Raw genomic sequence first — 27,868 nt, forward strand, 5'->3', positions numbered from 1 at the left:
GAAGTCAGATTCTCTAAAGATGTATTAAAAGACAAAGACAAATATTATATTATTATATGATAAATGTTTCCGCTTGTTTTTTACCACTAAAAAAATAAAAAATAAATCACTATGGAAAGTCATAATAACGAGTTAGTACATGTATAATTATGAGATAGAAAGTCATCATTATGAAAAATATTTTGTATGTAAAGTTGACAAAAATGTGACAGAATGTGACAGAATCACTTTGGAATAAAGACGTATTTATTTACTTCCACTATTTTCTACACTATGTACCATGTGTTAAATTCTAAAAACTGAATAAACAGCCAAAATATGTGTTTTGAATGAATTTATTATTCAAAGTGTAATTGAGAATGGTAACAGCCGGTGTCGGTAGAATGCTGCAAATGCTCAGTTTGTATCTCATTATAAAGATTTTCTATCTCATATTAATGACTTGCTGTGGTGAATTATGTATATATAAATATATATATTTTTTTTAGTAGCGAAATTGGGCTTCTATACTACATACATCATCTCACCTTGACAATACTATCCATCAAATTTACATGTTTTGACGGGTATAACACAGAATATTCAAAGGAAACTGTAATTAAATAAATAAAGTATGCTTTTTATTAGACGTTTTGGCACTCAATTAACAATGTTTTCCACATTTGGTGGAGTAATTACATGCATTAAAATAAATTTAAAAAAAAAAAAAAAAAAACACAAACCTAACAAAAAGCAAAAACATAGAAACAACAGGATCAGGGAAAAACCAAAACAAAAGGAAAGTGACAATAAAAGTAGCAATTCTAGTACTAGTAGGAATTATAGCAACAATAATGTTAACATTTAGTCAAGCAGAGCAAATAGTATTTTGAATAAAAATATGTACAGACACCATAAAGACAGAAACCCTGGGGAAAAAAAAACACTGGCTTTTTTTCTTCCTACAACCAGATCCACGATGTAATTTATTAGCGAGTAAACACGTGGGAGTAGTATTTCACCGCCGTAAGATAAACAGTCGTGGTGCTCTCGCGAGAGTCGAGGCTTTCTCAGTGCTCGCCTATTGTGAGAGTTTTCCAAATCTCGCGGGATCTCTGAAGTTTCCCACGCCTGTTGTTGTGGCGTGTCTCTCTCTCTCTCTCTCTCCGTGTTCCTCCTCACCCACACCCACCCTTTCTGTGCCTGTCCCCCGTCCCCACACCTCCAGTCTGCTTCTGTTGTCTCGGCGGATTGTTGGTGCTTGTCGGGGAAAGAGAGGAAAAAAGGATATCGCGAGTACTGGAGTTTTGGTGAGAGTTTGTGGAAGATGGCGCCTGTTGTGACAGGGTGAGTCTGAGGGTTTCGGGGCTGACGCTGGGGTTTGTTTCTGGGGGTCGAAGACTAAGAAGTTATTATCACCATGATTTGTGCTCGTTTTTTTTTTTTTTCTTTTTTTCTCCAGCCACATGTGCGGTACGTGGCTGACGTTTCCCCAGAAACCGCTGCTTTCTCACCTTCAGCTCTTTCTTTGTCTGCTGTGTGGTTGCTCTTTTTTAGAGGCAACTTGGCTGTTCCTGTTGCGGTGTTTTTGTGAAGCTAGCCCTAGCTAAAGCCATACTTCACCCCCGGTGGTCTTTTTTTTCCTCCCAGACAACGGCGACTGTTAGCTTTAAGGCTAACCGGTTGCACCACAACTCTTTAGATAATGCTCATGTAAGGCTCAGTTGAATGTATATATGTGGCTTTCTTTAACTTATCACGTATTTGTTTACTACTACTAGGACCGCGCATGGAATTTCTAGTCCTGCGTTTGTTTTCGAAACGTGCTCCCCTGTTAGCAGGTGCAGCGAATCCTTTGGTAACCCGGCTATCTGTTGCCCGTTGCTGCTGCACAAATACCGAAAAGCAGGGCTGGGGTCAAGTATATTTGTAATCGCGTAATTGATAATTAATTACAATAATGGCGTAATTGTAATGTCAACAATATGTTGCTGTCGTAATCGTAGTTAAATTGTATTTGCTTTTAGATAATTGACTTTGTAAGCGAAAAATGCCATGACAATTCTATAATAAATTGTCAGTTAAGATTTAACGCAAAACTAAGGAACCATGTTACACTAGAGTTAAATATATATATATATATGTGTGTGTGTGTGTGTGTGTGTGTGTGTGTGTGTGTGTGTGTGTGTGTATTACAAGGTAACAAACAGATGGGAAATAAATTAAATGGTAAATATTTGTTTTTAGTGTATTTTACAGCTGATTTAAGATAATGCTAACTTTTATTAGGTTATGTGTTTCAGGCTCAGTAATTGTGATTAATTGTGATTGTCAAAATTATTTTCATTAACTTACTGAGGATACAAAATAATTTAAATTGAAATGTAATAATTAAAAAAAAAAAAATGCTGGTCACTAAGTAATATTTGTTTGTAATTGAACATGGGTAATTGAAAACGTAATTGTGACTGAAAATCGTAAATGACCCCCTACCAACCCTGCTGAGAAGCAACGAAAAGGTGTGTTTTTATTTTGAAAAACCTACTCATATTTTCATTAAAACACATCTGTTATTTTCCCAAAGTCCCAATTTTGTAAAATATTACCACATCAGAGTCCTGCTGTTTGTTTAAAACGTCACACATATTTTTTCATGGTAATATATTTGACGTTTTTAGTGATAAAATACCAGTGAAAACATGGGAAGTGTGCCACCAGTTTAACCGTAGCACCAACGGATTTGTAACACCGAGCAGCACGTTTACGGTTTGGCGTCACCGCACTGTCCGATAATGGACTCCCTGCGAGTGCTAATGGACGAACAGAGCTTTGTGTGGTTTTGTAACTCTGTAGAAATGAATGCATTTGCGGTGTCGTTTTCGCATGTTGTGCACGTTAATGCTGCTAACGTCACCACTGTATGTGAACAGGCTGTCCCACTAAGAAGCACTGGTTCATCATGCATTAGAAGGTGCAGGAAAAGCAATCGATAATCCATCAGTGACACTAAACTGTTGTAAATACACATTTATAAACTTCAACATTTGTGTCTAAACACGTGTTTCAAACAAGTCTAATCTTAGTTTCATTCAGGAAACGTAATGCACACCTGCCAGAAATTAATGTTTACATCTATTTACAGTTTACTATTGACAGTTTCCATGGCAACGTGACGTAATTTGTATCTGATCGTTATGAATGAAGTTGGAGTAAGGTGAATTCACTGTTTTTTTTGTTTATACCTCATATAATTATTGTTATTATTAATAATATGTTTATTGTATTTCATCCTTTTTTTTTTTTTTTTTTTTGCTTCTTATTGAGTTTTTGTTAAGCTGTTAATACCTGTTAAACCGGGGGGGAAATAATAATGAATAAAGACGCATAATATACAATATATAACCTCGATAAGGGTTAATCTCGAAGTTTTGTGATTTTTTTTTTTTTTTTTTTTTTAATCAATACAATGAACTGTCCTTGAAAAAAAAAAAATTATACCAATCATGGGCAACTGGTGGCTCTAATTTAGTGTGGCCCTCAAAAGTAAATGCAGAAATTGACTAAAAAACATTTAAAATGACAGAAAAATACAAAAAGTGTCCATTAAATAGCAAAAAAAAAAATGCAAAATGAGGACAAAAACAACAAAAAATAGCAACAATAACACAGAACGACTCAATAAATACACAAAATGACACAAAAATTAGAAAAAATACTAATGTTGACAGTAAAAGCACACAAAACCACAAAAAACTCAAAATGACAGAAAAATACGAACGATGTCCACAACATAACTGAAAAAATACAGCAACAAAATGACTCCATGATTACACAAAATGATACCAAAAATGCACAAATCGACACATAAATGGGGAAAAACACACTTTGTTTCTATTGCACATACAAAGTTGCAGACTCGTGTGTTTATTGGTCACACAAACCCTCGTAGCTACACACATTTATTTTGCTACTTTTCATTGCACACACATTGTCATATACTGCCATCATAGAAACATTTTATGATTAATATTTAAAACATGTCTTCTGTGTCATCGTGAGTAAACCTGCATTCAAAACTCCACAGAAACAAAATTCTCGTTTTTTTTTATTCCTGTCATCGCTATAATAAGATAAAAACATTACTAATAACCCGCTGTAGCTTTCCATTTACAGCGACGGTCCTCGTTCTCAATAATCTATAAATAGTAGATAATCAATTCCCTTGAAATGGAAACGTGAAGCCCTTTCTGTGTGGGTCATATGAAATGTTTTTAATTTATCTCTGAAATCACAGTGAAAGAGCCCCATTATACTGTGTCTACCATCAGTAATTGGCCCAAACGCTGTTGAGCCGAGGCTTTTAATGGGAAATTTGACTGGTTTAACATTTTCTAACTGTCCACTTAGCGGATGAAGGATTTCAAGAATACAGAGAGCGTTTTCCAGCATGGCTTTGATTTGTTTGCTCATTAGCTAACTATTGTATGACTTCCTTTTATAACACATTTAGCTGAAATGGGTCCTTTTCTGCCTGATTGAAATGATTCTTCCTGCTGGAGGACAACATGCAAACCTCTCTGCTTTTGGAGGCAATGATCCCCACAGACGGCTCAGTGGGTGTCTGAGGTCTGTGTGTGTGTGTGTGTGTGTGTGTGTGTGTGTGTGTGTGCGTGGAGGAGGAGGAGGGGCGAGGTTTGTCGTGCATGCTCATTTGGGGCTTTCCAGCAGACCTGAACGGATTTCAGTTGGGGGGGGGGGGGAAGAGGAGGAGGGGGGGTAGGGAGAGGGCAGACGGGTCAGGTTTGGGTGACCGGCCACCTGTCCAGATGATATCTGCAGATTGGTGCGTGTGTGTGTGTGTGTGTGTGTGTGTTTCAACAGAAAACCCAGTGACATAAGGGCCGTTTTTAGACCTTGTTCACAGTAACGGCCGAAGAAATGGAACTGACTATCTGAGTTAAACTGGGAGGGGCTGCACCACCACTGGCCTGGTAATGGTATCTGGAAAGAGGCATCAGTTTGATGAATCAGCCTTTTTTCAGTTTTTGTCGTTTTTTTGTGTGTGTGATTTAGGCACAATGTGTGCTATTATCATTAGACGTGTGACACATCTGTTCTGTCGTACACAAGAAATACTTAAAAGTCAGCATTGGTGAATATTTTAGCTTTGATTTCTAACAGATATTTTTTTTCTTCAATTTGTTTTTCTCCAAGAAGTTGAATTATTTATCATTTTCCTAGTTGCGATTGTGAGTGGGTACAAGTCGTTGAGACACTGCGATTTTCTGTTTCAAAATTGACCAAATTCTGTTTCAGTGTTTGGCAGTTTCTACTTCACGCTACACTTTTTTGTTTAGTTTCCATTTCATCTTTCCCTGGAAGGACACACTCAACAAACGATTAGATTCAAATCTCTAATCAAACATTAGACATTAACTCCTTTTGATTTGAATAGAGATCATATTTTGGAGAAAAACCAGATAATTCAAAATACAGATTATTTTTCTTTTATTTAAATTATCAGAAATTTTCTAAAACTAATATATTTTATTCTTATAACCATCTTATAAACAGTTTGAACTCATAAACCAAAATAAACTGCACATTTCTTCATTTATCACCATGCAAAGTTGAACAAAAATCTATAGTTTTTTTTTAAAGAAACGTTTTCAAATCATCAAAAACAGTGGAAAAATAGTGACTTTCTTTTAATAAATAAATGTAAATTTCACCAACCGGTGAATCACCCTCACGTAGGGCTGGACGATTTTGCCTAAAAAAAAAATAAATCTCTGATTTTTCTTTAAAGAAAAATTTAAGTTTCGATTAGATTTTCGAATTTTTTTTTTTTTTTTTTTTTTTTTTCAATTTCACTTAAATATAACTGCAAACATCAGATATATTGTCAAAGTGCATCTTTATTGCTGGGATTGTCCTCAAGAGTTAGAATGCATAGAACAATCCCAAAATAAAAATTAAATGATTCTCTGTCATTCAACAATTACTTTGCATGCTTTAACCCAGGTTTAAGCAAAAGTGCAACAGCAACTTCACAGTACCTTAAATTTTCTGATTAAGAAATCAAATAACTACATGATCTATAACATATAGCATTACAAATAAAAAAAATAATAAACTCTTTCTTTAGCAACTCAGCTAGTTGCTAAAGAAAGGGGAATGGCTCACATCGCGCTATGCTAACCCAAACTGTGGTGGGGAAAAAAATGACAATTTTTTTTAACTCGAAATTTGCTAAATTAAAATACTTTTTATCTACAAATTTGATAAATCTATTAAATTTATTTTATTTACCCGGCCCTACCCTCACGTGTCATCAGGTAAACTCATCACCAGTTCAGCTAATACACCGTCAGCTCAACTCAACTTTAATTATAGATCCTTTAAGGCAGCTACAGCTGGCACTAAGTGCTGTACACAATAGATACAAACAACAGCAAAACAATAAAATAAACTAAGTAAAACAAGAATAAAACCTGATGTAATTATTAAGCACAGCAGTGAGTAATGACAAACCACAGGACACTAAAACAAGAGCAGAGTCTAATACTGGGTTAAAACAAAAGCCAAGGTATAAAAATGGGTTTTAAGAGCAGTTTTAAAAATGGACAGTGATGTCTTTGTACCAGAGCCTTTTCATAATAATCTGATCATCACACATTAAAAACACACTTCAGATGAAGCTCTGCATTCATTTCCAATGACATGATAAAAGACCATAGCATGTGACATGACGCAACATTTTGAATAGGAGTGTGACGATATCTCGATGCGGATATATCGCGATATTTTTCCACACGATCGATTATCGATATGCTCGCGCTAAGTATCGATTTTTTAATTTTTTTTAATTTATTTATTTATAAATTTTTTTTTTCCAAAACCTTTTCTGCTTTTTCACTAAAATGTGCAGGTACGTCTTCACATAAATTTTGTCACTGTTTGTTGAAGGAACCAATATTTTGTTGACTGGAATATTTCACCATAATGGTGAAATTTTGTTTACAGAAAGCACTATTGGAGATATTTATTCATTTACATTGGTATGTTGACACTTATTTACAGAAATGTTGTACTAAAATAGTGTCACTGTTCATAGGACACTTTTTGTCTTTCAGAGATATAAAATAAAAATTGTATTTTTTCACTTAATCTTTTTTTTTTACGTCATAGATTATCGTAGATTGATTTCTGACCAATATATTGATAATCGCAGTATCGTCATTTAGTGAGATAATCGTTATTGTGAGCTTTGCATTGCGTGTACCCAGAGGTTCCCGCCCCTATTTTTGAATGGCGTTTTATTTGGAATTGTACATATTTTTCCATTTGCCACACTTTGTAAACATTCATTAATCTGTTTTCTAGTGTAAAATACCGTGTAAATGCGTGATTTTGTCCCAAAACATTCATGTGCGGCATTTCCGTGATCACAGAAAATCTGAAGCCCTAGTCGTAGCAGTTCAAGCATGTTCTAGTGAGTCGTGACACTTTTACCTGCTTGGTTTCGCTATAGTGGAGTTCATCATTCCTCTGTTTTAGTCATTTCCATACATTGTTTTCCCCATTAGATTCTCTGATTTTCACAATTTCTCCAATTCTATTTCACAGTAAATTTGTTTCTGTGTCTTTTCTGCATCGGTTTCAGTTTACCCTTTTCTGTTTCATTTCCCTGATTAAATGTCATTACTGGCTATGAAACTTCTCCAAATCGTACCAAAGATGCTTAATACGGTTAATGGAGTTACATATTGATATTCATTTTATTATTTCTATGCTGCAGATGTGCACGGAATGCACACACGTGTACATGACCTTGTGCGAGATTTGACATGTACGTCCGTATGTTTTTGCAACACTTGCTAGACTTTTAGCCTCTTTTATGTTGAAAGATATTGTGTAAATGCGAGATTTAGATGAGGGTTTTGTCAATGTCATTTAACTGTTTCCATTTCTGGAGGATAAGTCTGTCACATCGCGAGATGTTGCTCAATATTGACATTTCTGTCTGTTTTCCTAGCCATTTATGGGAAAAATTGCGTATAAATGCTTGATATTTCCCCAAAACACGCACACACAAGGGTATATTCTGTGTTATATTGCTATTTCTACTTATTTTTGTTTTAAAAAATTCTTAAAAAATAAGTAATAATACCAAACAATATTTTTATTTCCATTTCAGGAAAGGAATATTGTCATTTCCATTATTGCCATATAAGGTTTCCATCCACATTTACAGTTAAAAAGTGCAGCTGCCTTTGCTTATGTTAGTATGATTGAACTCAGTTTTGGGTGTTCGGTGCATGTGGATTTACAGCATTTAAATTGAATTTGTGTTTGTTTGGTGATCGTGTGAAGCATTAGGACATGAACGCAGGGTCTCTCCTTTTGTTTTATATTGACACCCTGTGGAGATGATATAAAAAGATCTTTGCACAATCTGCTAAAGAGGAAAAGTAACAAGTCGATCTTTGTCTTTTGCTACAGGGAAAATAAACAGAACTGTCATCAAATCATAATAATGACAGTAGAGGAAACACTACTACAGTGTAGAGTGCTGAATATTTTATGACCTACAAGCCACATTTGAATAGACATGGTCATTAACCCCTGGTGCACAGTGGGGCCATTGAAAGTGCACGTTTTATGGCTGAACTCTTATCATATGCAATATGCATGGCCTCGGATTGACCGGTTCCATTTTTCACAAATTCTCTCTCAGGGTATTCACATTTCCATTTTAACAGCTTTCTCTGATTTAACGTACTGACGTTTTAAACGTCCTGAAATTAAGTTGAATCTTGTAAATAATTGTATTTTTCGATGCTTCAGTCGTCGAAACGGTACGCTCAAATCTCGTTTCATAAGTCCGTTTGTGTATGTCGTGTAATTCCTGCTGCCGTTTAATGAGAAAATATGCACACCTACCAAAAATGAAAGTTTATTGTCCAGGCCTTCGGATTCTGATCAGTCTGGTGAACTTTACTAGTGACAGTTTCCATGGCAACATGACGTAATTTGCACCTGATCCTTATTAAGCAGAAGTGTGGTGTATTTACCGTTTTTGTTGTTTTCCCCCAAATGATTATTATTAAAAATGTTTATTACATTTCATCCAATTTAGCTATTTATTCAAATGTGACCAATTAAATAGAATTTTTGTAACACTGTTAATGCCTATTAAACTGTGGAATAAGATAAATCTTGAGGCACAATGTACTAAATATAACCTCAAAAAGGGGTTCAACTTGATGTTTTACGAAAATTGCAAAAAATATTTTTAATTCAGTAAAAGGAACAGTTAAAATTAAAAAAAAAAAATTTATACCAGAAGGGCAAAAAACTAAACAAAAACACAAATAGCAACAAAAAACAGAAAATGACACCAAAAATACAGAAATCGACTCAAAAAATTAGAAAAAATACACAAATAGATTTTAAAAATACACAAATAGATTTTAAAAATACACAAATAGAAACCGTTTAGAGTCCAAAATAAGTGATTAACTGCATTGTTTTTTTTAGTGTTATTTTTCTGTAATTAATTAATGCAAAAAATAGGGATGTCTCGATACAACTTTTTCATTTCCGATATGATAGCAATATTGCAGCCTTGCATATCGGCTGATACCGATATTGATCAGATATCAGCATGAATCATGCATGTTTTTTTTTTTTTTTTTTAAAAAAAAAAAGCATTTTATTTTTTCTTTAATAAAAAAAAAAAAATCATAATTACTTATTTTGTAGTGTGAAATGTTAGAAAAGGTTTGGTAAAGTGATGTTACTCAAACAGAGAACAATAGTCAGCAACAGTAGGGATGAGAAAAACTGACCCATTTATTAATAACAGATTGGCTACATGCATTTTCACCTTCAACATAATATCTACAGTACTCTACAATTGAATAAAATACATTAAAAAATGAATTTGAAAAAAAAAATAGAAAATCCGGAAATTTTAATCCAATATTCGTTTTTAGGCTAATATCGGACCACTCTCCGATATCGGATCGGGACAACCCTAGCAATAAAGTCCCAGCACTAATTTAAATACAGGTTTTGTTTTCCTAAAAGGTCAAAACCCAAATACATTTTAGAAATCCTAATTCCGGATATTGTCATTTCAAATATAGGAGTTAATAAAACTTTAATCTGTAAGGCGTTAAATATAATGTGTATAAGAAGAATTTAACTCATTGAGTCATCGCATGTAGAAATGACCTTTAGTTCAAGGTTTTTAAAGATATTAAGGAGTCAAAACCAAAACAAAAGTGAAAGGAACAGATTTGTGTTTATTTTTGTCCTCGTGGTTAGAGAGAAACCAATGGTGTTAGCTGAAAGAGTCGCACTGTTCACCTGGCTAAATGAAAACATGAATGACTTATTTCAACACTGCTCTGTCTTTGTTACCCCCCACCCCACCCCCTTATTCCTTTTAGCTCAACCTCCACCCAGCCTTTCTAAAGGGCCGATGTATTCTCTCTCACACAGGCCAAAAGCCAAACGTCTGTGTACTGTCTAACCATACGCTCTCAGACGCTCACTTGTGTTGGTGCGGTTTTTTGTTCTGGAGCCGCATTGATCTGACTGTGTGTGTGTGTGTGTGAACTACACTCCACATAAAAGTTGATCTCTGCCGCATCCAGTCCCCCGAGTGCTCTCCTCTTCCGGCTTCCTTCTGTAAAAAAGCTAGATTCAGAGGGAGCAGCAGATGTCGAAACTCTGACCTTTATGGTGGCAAAGGTTCAGGCTGGAGTTAAAAGACAAGTCGGGTCACCCCCCCCCCCCCTCAAAGCCGCCTCTCATGTCCATTTGCGCGCGCACACACACACACACACACACACACACACACACACACACACACACACACACACACACACACACACACACACACACACACACACACACACACACACACACACACACACTCGCTCTTTCTTTTACAGCAGTGGTTCTCAACCTTTTCAGGCCTCGACCCCCAAAATAAAGGTCCCAGAGACCGTGGACCCCCACTGTAGCTGAAGGTGGTTGAACACAGACATGAACATTAATGAGCAGTCATGTGGAGACAGGACCATCTATAAGGGGGAATAAAGGGGAGAGATTTTTTGGGGTCCATCCATAAAGTCAGCAAAGTGATGCTCCATTGTTCTGTGAATCTGTGATAAACACATTTATTTATTTATCTGAATAATATCTACTGTTATCCAGGAAGATGAATATTATTATGCGCGCCATGGTATATAGTCATCTTAAAGATGTAAATCTTTGTTTTAATCAGAAATAAATTGGTTTAAAAGTGACCAAAAATGGTGGAAAATGTGAAGAAATATGGTTTTAAAAATCACAGAAATTGGTTAAAAGTTGCATATTACAGTGGGCAAAAACAGACAGAAAAAGTGGTAAAAAGGGTTCAAAGTGTCAATATTGGAACAATTAGTTTAAACTGGCAAATAATGGGCCTGTCAAATTGTGAATGTTGTTAAATTAGTAAAAATAAGCATGAAATACTGTGAAAATAGTTTAAAAGTGACAATAATGGGTCAACATGTGTGACATTATTTGGAAAAAGTGATGGAAAGGGTTTAAAAGTGCTGAAAATGTCTTGAAAGTGGAGAAAAGGCATTGCATTTTGATGTAGAAGTGGCAGAAATGGGAGTAATGTAGCAAAAATACATTAAAAGGAGCAAAAATATGGTAAGAAAAAGTGATGAAAATAGGTTAAAATATGGCAAGTTTGGTGTAGTTGCAGAAAAAAGGGTAAAAATAAGCAAAAATGAGCTTTAATTATTCAAAAAATATTATTTGTTTCTTGACGGCATCTAGTGACCCCCGTCCCAGTGTCTCACGACCCCAAGGTTGAGAACCTCTGTCTTACAGAACTACCTCAGGCTAAGGACGGAAGTGATACTCTACTTGATCCTTGCATCACCTCAGTATCATGCAGTGTTCAAAGTCGCGCTATTTCCACTCAGAGAGGTGGAAACTTTCACTGTGTCCCCCGGGGGACACAGTGAAAGCTGCAAACATTGTGGCATAAGCTGTGCTCGACACTCCCAAAGCACTAAAGCAAACGCTGGCATCTTTCAGGCCTTTTATTCTCACGTGTACAGTAGCCCATTGTTTCAGGAGTCGAAGCATATCCATTACTTCACATGACTGAAATATTCCTCCTGACCCATAGTTTCGTTCAGGCTGTAGTGTGGACGTAACTCGCTCTGGTGACGATTCCTAAAGCACCACCACACGCCTTAGTGTCTTTGTTCTCTTCTTTTCCTGCTCAGGCTGTTTTCTGTCTGTCGTTCTGTGTCAGAGGATCAACCACAGGAGACACCCGAGGGGATAGAAATACACTTTTTTTTTTTTTTTAGTAATTCTGTCTGGGTAATGGCCAGCGTGGCACTCCTCGTTGTTGGGCCATCGCCACCTGCTCAAGTGTGTACTAATAACGAGGTCTGCCAACACAAAATACACACTAAGCAGGATCATTGCTGGGGTTTTCCTTCTGGTTAATTATGGAAAAGTGCTGTCCAAACAACTCTTATTATTTTTGGAATTAGCAAGAACTTATTTTGTAAAAATGTTCACAAAGCACAATCTTCAATTTAAAACATATCATATGTGTCCGTATCCATTAATTAAAGTAACCAAACGGATGTATCACCGTTCTTTATTTATGTCAAATCAGAAAATACAAATAAATATAACAATATTAAAATAACTAAAATATTATCTTTTACAGCTAATTCAATCTGAACCCACACAAAAACTAGCTTATTCAGTAAAAATAAAGACTTGTTCCAAGAGCTCCATGAATCCCTCAAGAAACTAAGCATTTTGCTGTGCACAATCAAAGCAGCTTTAAAAACATATAAAACCTACAATATCAGCTCTCTTGGGTGTTTAAATAAAAGTTGGATTGATAAAAGAACACTATTATTTATCATGTTATAAAATATTGAAATCCTGCCAGGGACTCGTCATCAATGCTGAGGATTTTAAACTGTGTAAAAAAGGGGGTGGTCAACATGTTCCGAATTCAGTGATCTACGCTGTGTCTGTGTTTCGTGGGTGACCCACATTGCTGCGGAGAGTGCGTAGCGATGCAACCTAGTCCACGGCCCAGGGAAGCATGATCCGGAGCCGGTTGTGGTGCACCGCCACGGCAATGAGACACTGGTGGCAGGACTGCACAGCTACGTCTTGGCCAACTTTGAAATCATAGGATACAGCGCTTGAATCTTTCTAATCCTAGTTTTTAATCCGGATGAATGAATCTCCCGCTTAGTCACTGTAGCGTAAGTGTTAGCTGCTGCTAGCGCTTCCTTCACCTGGTCCGTTCCTTCAGGTGTCCGGATGGCATGCGCAACTTGACCTTTGGTTTCGCGAGCAGCTATCATGTTCCTGTCATTCAATTATTATGAAAAACAAGGGATTTTTTTTTAACGTTTATGAGTCGTTATCGAATCGTCACGTGTCGAATTGCAATTAATATAATACTCAATGTATTGGTACATTTTTACTCTTCATGGGGAAATATGTTTCTCTAAAAACATACTGTATAACCATATTCGTCTCACATAGTTCTGCCCTTTTTTCTAAATAGTTTGATAGTTTTCTTCATGTTAGTGCAAGGTCAAAGAAAGCTTATACTTGCTGAAAGCCTGGATTTTTTAATATAAATAGTTTATGTATTGTTTTTTGACATTTTGTTGAGTTGAGTGTCCTTCAGATATTCCAGAAATCCAATCTCTCATTTTGTTGTTGTTGTGGTAAGGGTGGGAAATAACATTGTGATTGCCATCTAAAGCCTGGGTGATTTTGCCAACATTTCTACTGTTAGGTTTGAAAGAGGCTCAAGTCATCTACGATACTGTTGAGGGCCTGCATCAGACGGGACAATCTAACAAAAAAGTAAATGTGACATGCGGCGGAAACTCGCTGCATTGTTTAGGAGCATCTGTCTGCCTCACATTCACTTTTCACCTTCAAGAGAACTTCCTCTTCTCTGTCTGCTCCCCCTCTGCTGTTTGTCCTATTCACAGCCTCAACAAGAAAATAGCTTTTATGTGTGTGTCAGCACATTTTTCCTACCACATTCAGGATGTTTCATTCAGAAAACATGCGCTTTGTTTTCCATCAGGCAAATATTTTTCCATTAGTGCTTTGCTTTTGTCTTTGCATGTTAAGTCCAAAAGTGTGGGTAATGCTGGGCAGTTTAAACAAACATTTATATCCCGTTAATATCTGTCAAAATTTGAACTGTTTTGCGGTATATAACAATATCATATTTTTCCAAGCCTGACTGGATGTTCTGAGAATAATCGCTGCGGTAAATTGGCTTAGAATGACCCATTATACTGTCAAGGAGTTAATATTGTAGAAACACAATAATGTCCATTCCAAAGGGATTTTTAAAAACACAGAAATTGGTTAAAAGTTGCAAATTAGAGTGGCCAAAAACAGACAGAAAAAGTGATAATAAAAGGGTTCAAAGTGTCAATATTGGAACAATTAGTTTAAACTAGCAAATAATGGCCATGAGAAATCGTGGTTAAATTGACAAAAATAAGCATGGAATATGGTGGAAAGAGGGTAAAAGTGACAAATATGGGTGAACATAATATATTAGGTAAAAAAGTGGCGGAAAGGTAAATAAGTGCTGAAAAAATCTTTAAAGTGGAAAAAATGTGCAGAAAAGCTATTGAAATTTGATGGAGAAGTGGCAGAAATGGGAGTAATGTAGCAAAAATGTATTAAAAGGTGAAAAAATGCAAGTTTGGTGTAGTTGCAGATAAAGGGTAAAAATAAGCAAAAATGGGCTCAAATTGTAAAATAAAAATTCTTAGTTTCTTGACGACATCTGGCGACCCCCTCCCAGTATCTTGCGTTCCCTAATGGGGTCCTGACCCCAAGGTAAAGAACCCCTGATGTACGCTACGTGCATACCGGTATTGGGGTATATTAAAGATTCATACAATTAAAAAAATACAGGTATTTTGTATGAATAGTAGGGCCTCCCATTTCCTGTTTCCAAATGTCCCCAATTTGTTCCAGAGTTTACCTAGATTTCTGCGTCACTTTTCCTTTTCATCTTCTTTGCCTGTTTAGCCGACTTAACTGGCTATTAAACTTCATGAAATCGTAGCAAACGTTCGAAATAGGGTTGATTGACAACTTTTTTTTAAATTTTACATTCGCGGGACTATTTTGCTAAAATCACGCACGATTGCATCGCAAGGCGTTAGCCTCACTCCTAGACCCTCAGCCACCCGTTTAACAGGAGAATATAATGGAAATGTATTATTTGTGAAACCTTTAATTACCACCAACCGACAAATCACCCTCCTGTTTTGCACAAAATCCCACGCAGTCGTGTGATTGAAGGGTCAAGCTTCTGCCAGTTTACAGTAGCTAACACACCATTAGCTAAACCTGCCATTGTACGAGAGCTTCTTCAGATGAATCACAGGATAACATGATCACTAGTCGAACCATAACATGTAGCGAGAGATTTTGAATGGGATTATCCGTCTTAATTGGACATATTGGTCTTTTTGTTAAACTTGACTGACTAGACATTCATTTGCCAATTTTCCTTTGAAGAATAGCATGTAAATGTGTGTTTCAGGCTTTTCCATGTCATGGCCTAATTTTTAAATGAAGAAAGAGAGAAAAAAAAAAGAAACGGGTAAGCTTGCTTTTTTCGTTTCGGAACATAAATTCCGTTCTTTCCGCAGGCCTTACTGAACTATTCTTCAGAAAGTGAGGTGTAGCTTGGAAAACCCCCACTTTTATTGATTTGGTGCCTCTAAGGACTCAGTCAATGCTTACCTTCTACTCTGTTCATCCTCTCAGAGGAAGATTACAGATACACAGGATCTCCCGTGTTGGGGAAAACCCCAGCTAACAATGTGTCTCACAGGAGTAATCAACTGACGCTATTGCCATATTAGATAAGGCCGGAGTGGCACAATGTACGCTACCCTGTTGTAATCCTTTTACAAACGAGTCACAGCCTAAGGCCTGTGGATGGCATCATGGAACAGCAGCCAGGAGAGTCCGACACACTTCACTTTGTTGATATATTTCAACATTTATGTTATAAAACCAAGATAAGACGCATTGGGAAATGTGTTTCCTTTTGAACACTATCGGATTCCCAGAAAGTTGCACAGTTATCTCCAAATGTTGCTTGTTTAACTAAGGCTGCCACAGTGTTTTACCCAAGAATCCGCCTGGTGGCATTCCTGTGGCTATTGACGTCAGGAGGAGCGTTTTGGCCTTTACTGGGAAGAAGCACAATGAAGTAACAGGCGTGTTGTTGCTCCGTGGAACAGGACTACTCCATGTGGTTCCCCAAACAATGCACTTTTCTTTTTCCCGTGAGGAGCCGTTTGTTCACGTTGTGGTTGATCCCCTACTCGCACTTGTGGCTGCAGTTCTTTCTAGCTGCCATTTGTTTTGGATGCGCTGCTTGAAGAATGTAATGTGGGTTTAAACATGAGCTCATGGATGGAAACTGTTCTCTGATTGTAGCCCGGAAAAAAAAGAGATGTTTATCACCCGGCAGAAGTTATTAGAATTACACCACAAATATTTCAACTCCTAACACAGACTCAAGGAAGTGTCTGTTGTATAAATGCTTTCCTTTTACTAGAATCCCAACAAGTGCCGCTCTGCAGGAGTAACTGATATGTTCCACTTTTGTTGGGCTTAAAATCAGAACCCAACTGTAGAAATTTTGTGTGGTCAGGCACGCAGGATTCATCCTTGAAACATCGCTCATTTCCCGCCTTGTTCATGAGCGCGGTTACTGCTTTGGAAATAGCTTTTGGAAGAGGAACCACTTGCAGTAGGAACCACAGTCCTCCACCCCCTGCCCGGGTCCATCCTTCCCCATATTACCACTGAAACTAGACAGACAGCCCTGAGCTTTGCTAAATAACACACACACACACACGCACGCACGCACACACACAGGTGTGCCACCATCTCTCCGTTTAGGTTGGTTCGCTGAGCATCATCTTGCAGCGTGTAAGATAGATGGCTTCTCTGTCTCTTGCTGCGACTGCCAGGAATAGTTTATTTTTTCCGTACTCTTTAGTGTGGTTTTTCTGCAAGGACAGGACTGGGTTAGTTCACTTGTGCTGGTAAATGCACAATTACACTCACTTTTGGATTGAAAAGTGATAAATAGTCTCTTGTGCTGCAAAGATGTTAAGAAGATTAACATTTTAATCAACTTCCCTCTGCAGTAGGGGTGTAGGGATGCAGTCAACCAACGATTTGATTGGAATCCTGATTTTGTTTTTTTTCTTCTTTTTTTTTTTTTTTTTTAAAGGAAACTCAGATCAAAGATTGGGATGTAATGATGCACTTAACACCATTCAGTTTGAATAAATAGTATTTTGGAGAGAAAAAAAACCAGATTAGTCAAAATACAGATTCTTTGTCTTTTATTTAAACTGTTATTTTTTTCTAATATATTTTCTTCTTATATATTGCGTGCGTGAGATTCGGTTTAATTTTTTATCGTTATACCACGGGCCCAGGCCACGTTTGGATGTTACGTGGTAAATCAGATGATGTGTTTCTATTACCGTGAGACAGACACACAAATGCATGCTGACTTGCCTCTACATGCGCCCACACGTGAATAGTGTCGGGTTGAAAAACGGGTTTGGGCTTAAAGAAACATCACCCTTATTTAAGTCGGACGGGTGCAGGCCATGTTCTGTTGGGCTCAGGTCTTCTTATTTTCGTCCGATTAAAGCTCTTCTCCCGCTGCTGCTCTTGGTTCAGTCAAGTGTGTGGCTGAACCAAGACCGTAACGTCACAGCGCCTCCTATTGTTTAAGCATCGTATCGAAGCACAGACTGCTGTAAAGATTTTAATTACCCTTATTTGCCTTGATTTTTAGCCAATTTAGGCTATATCCTTAAATCCCTACGCTACAGCCTTCTACGGATCCTAGTATTCAGATGAATGTATTATATGTGACTTCAGGCATTGAAGTATTCATATTGTGATGTGAGAAGAACACCTGGCGGCTCCGGGTTGCGTCCGTAAAAGATGAATGAAAATTAAATTCTGTAAAGAGGTAACAGGACCAAGCCCAGTTAGGAAGGAGACAAACTTTCAACAAATGGACCAGTGATGACAGTCGTCTGCTGGACTGTGAGAGACCAGTGGTTGTTTTTGTGCATTAAAGCTGCTATCTGGAGTTTCTGAGAGAACGTCTTGATGTCCCGCCCTCAACAGCTCTACTTCCTCCCCTGCCTGTACCAGTCTACCAGAAGCTACGCCTTTACATTTGTGCAAACATAACAAAGTCGCATAACTACAAAAATGACTCATTTATTGTTTGAGTGCCATAACTTTTGATTAAAACATGTTTATTACCTGTCCATGAGAAATGTTGCCAAATCCAAGTCCATCCACCTTTTAAAAGCCGCTCCGAGATAAATCCTGTTGCGGTCACAAAGACGTTTATCCACAAGCTTTGTACCCGGACTTTACTTTTTTTTTTTCATAGAAACTTTATATGTTGGAAATCTTGGAATGGGTAACTTTTGAGTTTCGGAGCGCTCCTCCATGATGCTCTGCTGCTCAGAGTGATACCTGTTTGAGAAGCGCGGCCTCGTTTCCGTGCACAGTTTACGCAGCAGGTGCATTCACTTTGATTGACAGTTTTCGCTCCAGGAAGTCGAAGCCTATTGGCTGGGCGCGCTCGGTGATCGTTTTCATTTGTATAGGGGTCTATAGGATGAAGGAGGGACTTGTATACAGTACATTCATTTATTTGAATGACCACCGGCAGTAGACCATAGTAAAATACTAGTTAGGTATTTTTTTCATTTGAAAAGAATCATACATAAACATATATTTCTCAGAAACTCTGGATATCAGCTTTAATGTCTTGGGACGCCATTGGTCTAAAACCATAAGAATGTGTTAGTGTAATAATTTGAACAGCCCTTATTATCATATATTACTAGAGGTTGAGTTGGGTAACTTACTTCGAAAAAACCAAGTAGCCTGTGGCTGTGCAACGCTCACTACCTGAGCCGTTTTTCCTTCTCTAAACGTCTTGTATATCCTCCAGTAAGTCCACTCTCTTGTGGACTCACCCGTGTCTGGTATAGCGAGCTCCGTCACATCTTGTATGTAAACAGTGTAGATTACTGCCGGCTATGGCTACTCCGATGCACAACAAGAGTTCAAAGTAACAGCTTCGTAGATGTCTAAAGTAGCTCCAAAACACATCCTTGTGTGCTTCATGGTAATAAATAAAACAATATTAAAGAAAATGTGCCCTGCGATGGACTGGCGCCCTGTCCAGGGTGTACCCCCGCCCAGCGCCCAATGAGAGCCGGAAATTGGCACCAACAGACCCTCGCGACCCTGATAAACGGGAATTAGCGGGTTTGAAGATGGATGGATGGATAAAGAAAATGTGGATTAAAGCTTTACAAAAACGAAAATAAAAAATAAAATCACAGAAATCAAGTGCATTGGAATCAAGGACGACACGTGGCATCCGGCCAAACATTTAGTTTTTTGGATTACATTGAACACCTTTTGTTTATATACTTTGCTTCAGGATTAGTTCCATGTCTGCATTTCTGTTTTCCGTCTAGTCACTTGTTGGTTGACTGTTGTTAGTGAATGTGTGTTTCTGTTTACTGCTGTTGCTAAACTGTCCAGTGTTTCCTGTCTTGTGTCCTGAGTCAGCTGGGATCACAACCAGAATACCTTGCATTAAAACAATAGATGGATTTCGAGGAGTTTAATTTCTCTGTGCATTTTAATCAAATGGTTTAAACATCTTTGTTTAGTTAAGTTACAATGTTAAGTAATTTACCCTATTATTATAATCAGGTAATAACTTAGTAACCTTGCATGACTGCAATGATCTTGATGATCACTTTAAATATTTCACTCTTTTAGGTCTTTGATCAATTAATCAAATAAACTTGATCTAAAATATGATTTTCATACAAAAAACTGGAACACAAGGTGATTCACACTAGATAAAAACATTTACGACACAGCTCACCCCCCAAAGAAACTCCACCTATGACTCTCCCATAAACCAAACTAACTTAGGTTCTTCCACAGCGCAGCCGATGTAACATTTAGCTACCTAAACTCTGAAACTTTAAAGTTAATCAGTTGGTTCTTCTTTAAGGTTTATTGGTCCTCATAACACAAAGCTCTACTTTATGTTTTAACGCTGGGGACAACAGTGATGATTATGTCACTTAACCCCAGGTTCGATCCTCCAGCAGCCGTTGCAGTCATCATGGATCTTTGTGTAAACCCTGGAGCCAGATCTTTAGCTGTGCTGCTGCGGTTGATCCAATACTCCTCACAATACTTCCCCCTCGGGTTCCCTCTCTCTCTCTTTCCAGCGGTGAGTCATCATCGCTGTCGAGAGTGAGAAGAGAGGAGAGGAGAGCGGGAAGAGGCGGGTCACCCAGGGTTCAAGTCTCTTTTCCCTTGTCCACTCGCTTCTCCTTCCTTGACAGTTTTCCCCAAGCACATTCCCCATCCCAACCTTAAACTGCGAGACATTCTCCATTGGTCCTCGGTTGTATCACGCTTGTCACTTTGATGCAGTTTTCAGATCATGAATATCTAATTTGGTAAGCACAGATTGCCTGCAAACCCTAGCCCTGCGTGACTCTCTCCTTCCTTTCAACTTTGTCTTTTTCACATTGGTGAATTTAAGCTTTGCTGTCTGAGACTTTGGCTTGAGGTGCTTTTGTTGTGCCTAATTCTCAGATATGCTGTTGTGGTGGGGTGCTGTATCCACGAAAGTTTTTTTTTTTTTACTTCTGTTTTCCTACAGACGTACTTTTGCAGCACCCTCACCAGACTGGACAATAAAACTCATAGTGAAACGAACAAGAGATTGTGCAAGCAGAGAGCAGACTCATTTGTGAGGCCAACATCTGTTCAGCACTTTTGTCTTTGCACGACGTGGCAGTTCGGGTTCTACATAGTGGTGGATCAGAACAGGATTTGAAAACAAGTTAGTATTCAAGGTAGAAACTCTTCTCTGGATAGTACCAAACTTGGAAACAATGGTTTTGGCCAGTTGTTCGTCAGTTACATTTGGTAAGTCTTTGGTAGGTGACAGTCAAGATTTAGGCTGTTCAAAGTGGCATACTCCGTACTATACACTACAAACTCAATTAGTATATACTATCTACTATATAAGTATGATTAGTGGGAATGGTCATCATCTTAAAATATACTTCCAAGTTTCCCAAGATGCATTTCAAACCTACAATGACAAAAACCTGAAGCACATTGAGGCTAAATATCTCCGTAATTCGCCACCTTTGAAAGTTCTGAAAATATTTTAAGGGAGAAAGTGACCAAGTAGAATATCAACATGTGGTCATTGGATCTATAAAGCTTGCGAAAACACATTTCATGCTGACATTTTGGAGATTTTCTGAGACCCGCCATTGTGCTACTTCCGGTTAACTTCAAAATAAGAGCCCTATTTCCAAAAGTGTTAGAAAACTGATGGAAGATAAGAAGATATGCTTTTGTTTTGAAGAGAAGATGTTTGATTTTTAGCTTGAAGGCGGTCCCAGGACGATTTTACATTCCGCTTGCAATGCATCATGGGGTAGTAGAGTATGACTAGTGTGCCCAGCGGGCATACTTAAAAAATATCCCGATATAGTATAGATCCGAGTATTTTTTTACATACTAAATTTCCATACTATCTGATGTGAACGTATGAGTAGTACGTTAGTTTGACATTTACAACACAGCCTTAGTGTACAACTGCTTTGTCGATATAAGAACAGCAGTGTTGGTGATGCTCCCTAATGTTAATTACCAACTTGATGACATTAGAAATGCATTAGAAACAAGTGACGATCATAAATTAACCTCTAATATCCTCCAGGTTTATCCTCAGTGTCTCATATTTTCTAGTACCAAACATAACAATAGCTTCTTCTTGTAGCTCCTTTTCCTTCCTCTTGCATTATTCCTTGTAAGTGCTTTTTTGGATAAGTTGCTTTAACACATAAATTAGCACCACCTACAGGTCGGAGAGTGAAACAGTTGGCAGCTAAAAACAGCAGTTGTCAAATAAAGCTGGATTACATCTGTGATGTTTTTATCCACTTTGCCAAAAATCTGGGATCATCTTTGTGTTCTTTCCCTGAAGCTAAGTGAACCATTATGGAGGGATTTAACCTCAGCATCACAGTCCCTGTTGATTTATTTAAACGGAGACAAATTAGATTAATGAGGATCTCTGTGGAGATCCACCATAGCCAGTCTGGAGTTCCAGCCTCTGCGTAGGTAGGACCAGTGTTATCTGAGAACTGATTGAAATGATGGGTTCCGACAACCCAGAAAGAGAGTCCGACTCCAAACCTGCAGCAGTCACGAAGGAGACTTTGTTAAAGATGGAACATGCATTAGGTACTGAGGATTGTGCTCGTAAGTCCAGGATGGCTGTGCGGGACGCACTAGTGGAAACTTCATTACTTTGTTTGCAGACGAGTGCGCTCAATATGTTCCAGCCCGTTGTGCCAGATTACACTTGTAAAAGTGTACCGTTTGCTTTTTACTTGAAACATATGAGTAGATGTCTTATTGGTTGTGTGCCAGGACAAGAAGAGTTTTTAAAAGTGCGGTTCAGAGACCTCCATATGGAGCGTTGATGTTAGGCAAGAGGAGGAGGTCCTTTCTATGGCATTCCTGCCTCTGTCATTAAGCTCTCCCATGTCAAAGACAGATGGAGCACTTGGTGGCGTGGGGCTAATGTGACCCACCCGAGTCCACACGCAGGCACACACACACACACACACACACACACACACACACACACACACACACACACACACACACACACACACACACACACACACACACACACAGGGCCTGTGTGTGTGGTGTTGCCCCCCGGCGGGACGTCTCGGAGCAGTTACCAGACCTCTGCCATCTGCGGCCAACGGGTTCCCCACTAGCCCACTACCAATACTACTGCTACTACTCTCCATTAGCCTCACACTTTCTGAAGGATCTTGTGAGTACTCTCTCATCCTGGCACTTTGATTCATTCTCAGATATGATTGGGAAACATCTGGCCCTGGAGACTTAAACATGACACCCCAGTGAGGGGGGAAGGGAAAGTCTACTATCAAGACACGGACACAAACCTAGATTTAAAGACACTTTCTACTAGGGGTGGGAGAAAAAAAAAAATTTCACAATATATCACGTTTTCTTGGGTGCCGATTTAAAATCAAAGAATTTTTAATTCTTTGATATTTAATCATTATTTTTGTGTATTTGTGCAATATTTCAGTGGTTACAATGCTTCCAATGTGTTTCAATGGTTACTTGATGTACATTATTTTATGATGGCAGTGTGTAATGCCTGCAATATTTATGTATGCACAGACATTATTTTCATATAATCTGTTCAGATCAGTGTTTAAACTGACACAGAAGGAGAAATTATTTTTTCTTATTTTTATGCATTGTCAGTAACTCAAGGTGATTTATCCTTAATGTTCTCACTTACAGTTGTTACAATGACGTCATTATGTTGTCATGGTTACTTTGAGACTTCTGCACTAGTTTCAGTGAAAAGAAACTTTTCTTTGTAACACTGCATTTTCTTTTTTTCAGTGAAAATGTGCAAAAACACTAATAATAAATAATAAATAGGATGTTTTGAAACAAATAGTTTTGACTCAATTTGTCCTCTGAATGATCAATATCTTCTTATGAACATATACAGCAACTTGATTTTTCATCTCTACGTTGAATTTTGATATTAACTGGGTAGAATATCGTGATAATATCGTATCGTGATACGTATCGTATTGCAAGATCCTTGCCAATACTCAATCCTACTTTCTACTAGGTGTGTGTGATGTCATGGATCTGACGATACGATATCCCGATGCTAAACAATACAATATATTGCGATGTACATAATGAGAAATTTCCCCTTTACAAGTACAAAATGGTATGAAATACAATTTATTTCCTTTATTCATTTTTAACTTGCTAGAACAAATAAATGCTAACTTACTGTAATTCAAGTGCAAATGCCAAAAACAAGTGGTATGTTTATCAAACTGTCAAATTACATTTTTCTAAAGAAGTTCAACATTTGCTTCTACAACAGATTCTGATTCCTTTAAGTTCTGAAATTCTTAAAAAAAACAAAAAGTAGCCCATGCAGCTATAAAAGTGAGAGTTTTATCAAAATAAAATGCATTGAGGAGTGAGGTAGTTTAACAAGGTCTGATGTGGTTCATTGACACCAAGTGACCGCGTGTTTACGTGCTATGCATATGTTAGCACAATTCTGTTTTTTTTTTCATTAAAAAGCACGATTAAAAAAAAATTGATATTGAATTTTTTTTGGATTGATATGTTAATCGTGCGGTGAAATATCGCGATATATCTGAATTTACATTTTTTTCACACCGTTCCTTTCTAGGTGTTTAATACTTTATATGTGTGAATTCAGAGCTTTTCATCAGTACCGACATGAACTTTCCCATCTCGTTTGAGTCAGAGAAGCCTATTTAGCTGACAGAATAACACTGGGCTCCACTTTTCCTTCATTGGACTGATCACAGCTCTACAGAACTGCAGTATTGTAGATGATTTGACGCAGTGGCACCATTCTGCTTGTATCAGATTGATCGTAAGAATTATTTTGCATGAGAATTGACATTTTCATCTTAGTGGCTCCATGTGTAAGGTGAAAAAACAGGCAGGTGAGGGTATATTCCATCACATTGCAATTTACTCTCGATTTTATTTAAAGAAATAATGTAAAAAAAAACCCTTTTTTTTAAAATAATAACCATATTGTAATTTCCTTTCCAGGAATTTAATTCCCTTTTTTTCATCCATTTTCTGCAATTGTGTAGTGCATTTTTGTAAAGTTGAAATAAATACCGTGTACAACTTGTGATGTACATTTTTTTATTTATTATTTTTTTTAACTATGACTCGTTTTTTCTATTTCTTTTTGGATAAGAAAAATAAATCTGTTAATATTTTGTTGCCTCGTTTTAATGTTCCTTGCCCAGAACTGTCTTCTCAACATTTTTTTCTCTTCATTGATTGAATGTGCTTAAAAAAAAAAAGCGTGCTTCACTCCCACGCTGTGGGCCACATGCAGAACATAGCTCTGCTTCTGCGGAAGTGATTGTGTATTAAAGGACTAAACTCATGTTTATACCTAATGGATATTTCAGCAGCATGGCTCTGTCTGTGTGTGTGCGTGTGTGTGTGTGTGTGTGACATCAGTGTGCAGGTATTTTTCAATGGCCTGCCAAAGCTCACGCAGCCAGCGGGCTTGAATTTCCCATTTTTTTTCCCAGCTCAGAGGAAAGAAGCTCACACATGTATTCACGCGCTTGGAACCACTTGTTATTTTCCAATTTTCCCTCCATCCGGTCCTGAGGTTTTGAATACACGTAATACGCAGATACTGTATCTGTAACAAGGCACGCAGTGTCTCCACCGCGGGTTGTCTTTGTCTTTAAAACAAACATTTGTGAAGCTTCCCCAGAAATGCCAGAGGGCATGTGTGCATATACTGATCCATAAATCAGATTGTGGTTAGGAAGAAGAGCAGAAAAATATAAAAATTTGTAGATCATGTAGATCAGACATGGTCAACTGGTATTCATTGGTCAAATTTTGTGCAGCCCCCAACATAAATGTACAGAAATACACAAAACAACAGCAAAAACACCAAAGGTCCTCACAAAACACGCATAATGACGATCAAAAACCAAACAGAACAGAACAATATACAAAATGATACCTGAATAGATAAAAGCGACTCCGAAAACACACAAAATTACTTGAAAACAACAAAAAATGACTCCAAAAAATGTAACAAATTACAGAAAACACTCAAAAGATTAACAAAAACACACAAAACTACAAAAAGTAAGCTTAAAAATATATAAAACAACAGCAAAAACACAAAAGTCACTCAAAAATCGCAGAACAAAAAAATTAACGGAAGATTTTCCAAAATACCGGTAGATAACAATGTCTCAGAAAACATACAAAATTACATAAAAACAACACAAAATGACTCCAAAGAATTACAGAAAGATAACAAAATATACAATCAACTACAAAAACATCGTATAAAGATACAAAAATGGCTCCAAAAAAAATTGGTTTTAGTTTGTGAAGCCCCCAACATAAACTTACAAAATGACAAAAATACACAAAACAACAGCAAAAACACAAAAGTTACTCACAAAACACACATAACAATGGCCAAAAAAATAAATAAAATAATATTTAAAATGATAACCAAAATAGATAAAAACGACTCCGAAAACATACAAAATGACATGAAAACAACACAAAATGACTCTAGAAATTTAAATATTGCTGATAATACTTAAAAAATCAAAAAATACACAAAATGAAACAAAAAGTCCAGAAAAATATATAACCAAAAAATTATACTAAATGACACACAAAACACGCATAACAACGACCAAATAACAGAACAATATACAAAATGATAACCAAAAAAGATAGAAACAAAATTACATGAAAACAACAAAAAAATTTAACAAATGACAAACACTCAAAAGAATAACAAAAATCCATGAAACTACAAAAAATAATCATAAAACGATACTAAAATGCAAAAATGACTCCAGAAAACATAACCCCCCCCCCCCAATTTTCCCACTTAAAATGAGAAAATAATTTTACTAAATGACTTAAATGACACAAAAGAAATACTGAAAAATAATTAGTTCTTTCCTGTATTAATGCTCATATTGGTTATTATTAATATTCTAAATGCTGACTTGATGTTGATAATGTGGCTGTCGGATCGGACAATCACATTTTGTGGCTGCTGATTTTTTGTTTCCGTGATATTGTTTTCGGACAATGTCATGTAAAAAGGCTGACAATTCAAATCTAGCACTACGTAATCTCGCATGTTCTCAGAAAAATTGGATAACTCTTTCAATCGTTGTAGCATGTTTGTCACCATTTTGGGAAGTTTAATAGCCAGTTATGATACGGTAAATTATTTCTAATTGGTGTGAAAATTAGATTTATATACAGCTTGTAGCATTGATTCAACCTGGTGTGTACATTTTTTAAGTATGCACGGTGGGCACACGAGGCATACTCAACTGCCCCATGATGCATTGCGAGCGAAATGTAAAATTTTCCTGGGACTGGCTACAAACTGAAAATTAAACATCACCTTTTCAAAATAAATCGTGTCTTCGGTTCGTTTTTAGGCAGGTGTCATGTACTTCACATTGTACTGAGATTGTATATATATATATATATATATATATATATACTGAAAAATGAATTTTTGTTTATTTTTGTTTTCAAAGTGAACGGACACGTGTTTTATTTGTTTATTGGATTATGTTAGGGTTAGGGTTCAAATCTCAGCACGGAGGTAAATTCAGACGGCGACACAGGACTACCGGACTCAAAACGTCACTCACTTGTTCTTATTCTTCTTCTTCTTCTTCTTTTATACACTAGTTAAAACACTACTTCTCTGATATTTGTGAACGGATCGGGCTTAAATTTGGTAGCTATAATCTATGGATGTGTACGCATTATCGCTCGGGTCCCGGTTTTTGATTTGGGGCCCCAAAAAAAATAGAAATTAAGTTGATTTCTCATTTATTTGGTTCTGCTGGAGATTTCTTCCTGTTAAAAGGGAGTTGTTTCTTCCCACTGTCACTAAATGCTTGTTCATGTGGATCTTGTTGGGTTTTCTCTCTCATTATAAATTTTAGATTTTGATAAGCGCATTGAGATGACTTTGTTGTAAATTGTG

At 37.2% G+C, this 27,868-nt stretch overlaps 1 protein-coding gene across 4 annotated transcripts in view; it reads left to right on the top strand.

Moving 5' to 3' along the window:
* Window positions 1–1,126: 1,126 nt before the first annotated feature.
* Window positions 1,127–27,868, top strand: part of rbpjb (recombination signal binding protein for immunoglobulin kappa J region b) — a 72,749-nt gene continuing 46,007 nt past the window's right edge. For 3 of the 4 annotated variants that reach the window (XR_003676133.1, XM_028474880.1, XM_028474882.1), the window contains exon 1: window positions 1,127–1,326. Coding sequence is in view for 2 of the 4 variants with exons in the window: in XM_028474880.1 (XP_028330681.1) it covers window positions 1,307–1,326 (20 nt within the window). In the remaining 2 variants the exon portion in view is untranslated. Of the gene's footprint in view, window positions 1,327–21,048; window positions 21,127–27,868 lie in introns of those variants that run through there. The other variant, XM_028474881.1, reaches the window with a different exon arrangement.

Source organism: Gouania willdenowi, chromosome 18 (genome assembly GCF_900634775.1).
Source record: "Gouania willdenowi chromosome 18, fGouWil2.1, whole genome shotgun sequence".
Classification (NCBI taxonomy): domain Eukaryota; kingdom Metazoa; phylum Chordata; class Actinopteri; order Blenniiformes; family Gobiesocidae; genus Gouania; species Gouania willdenowi.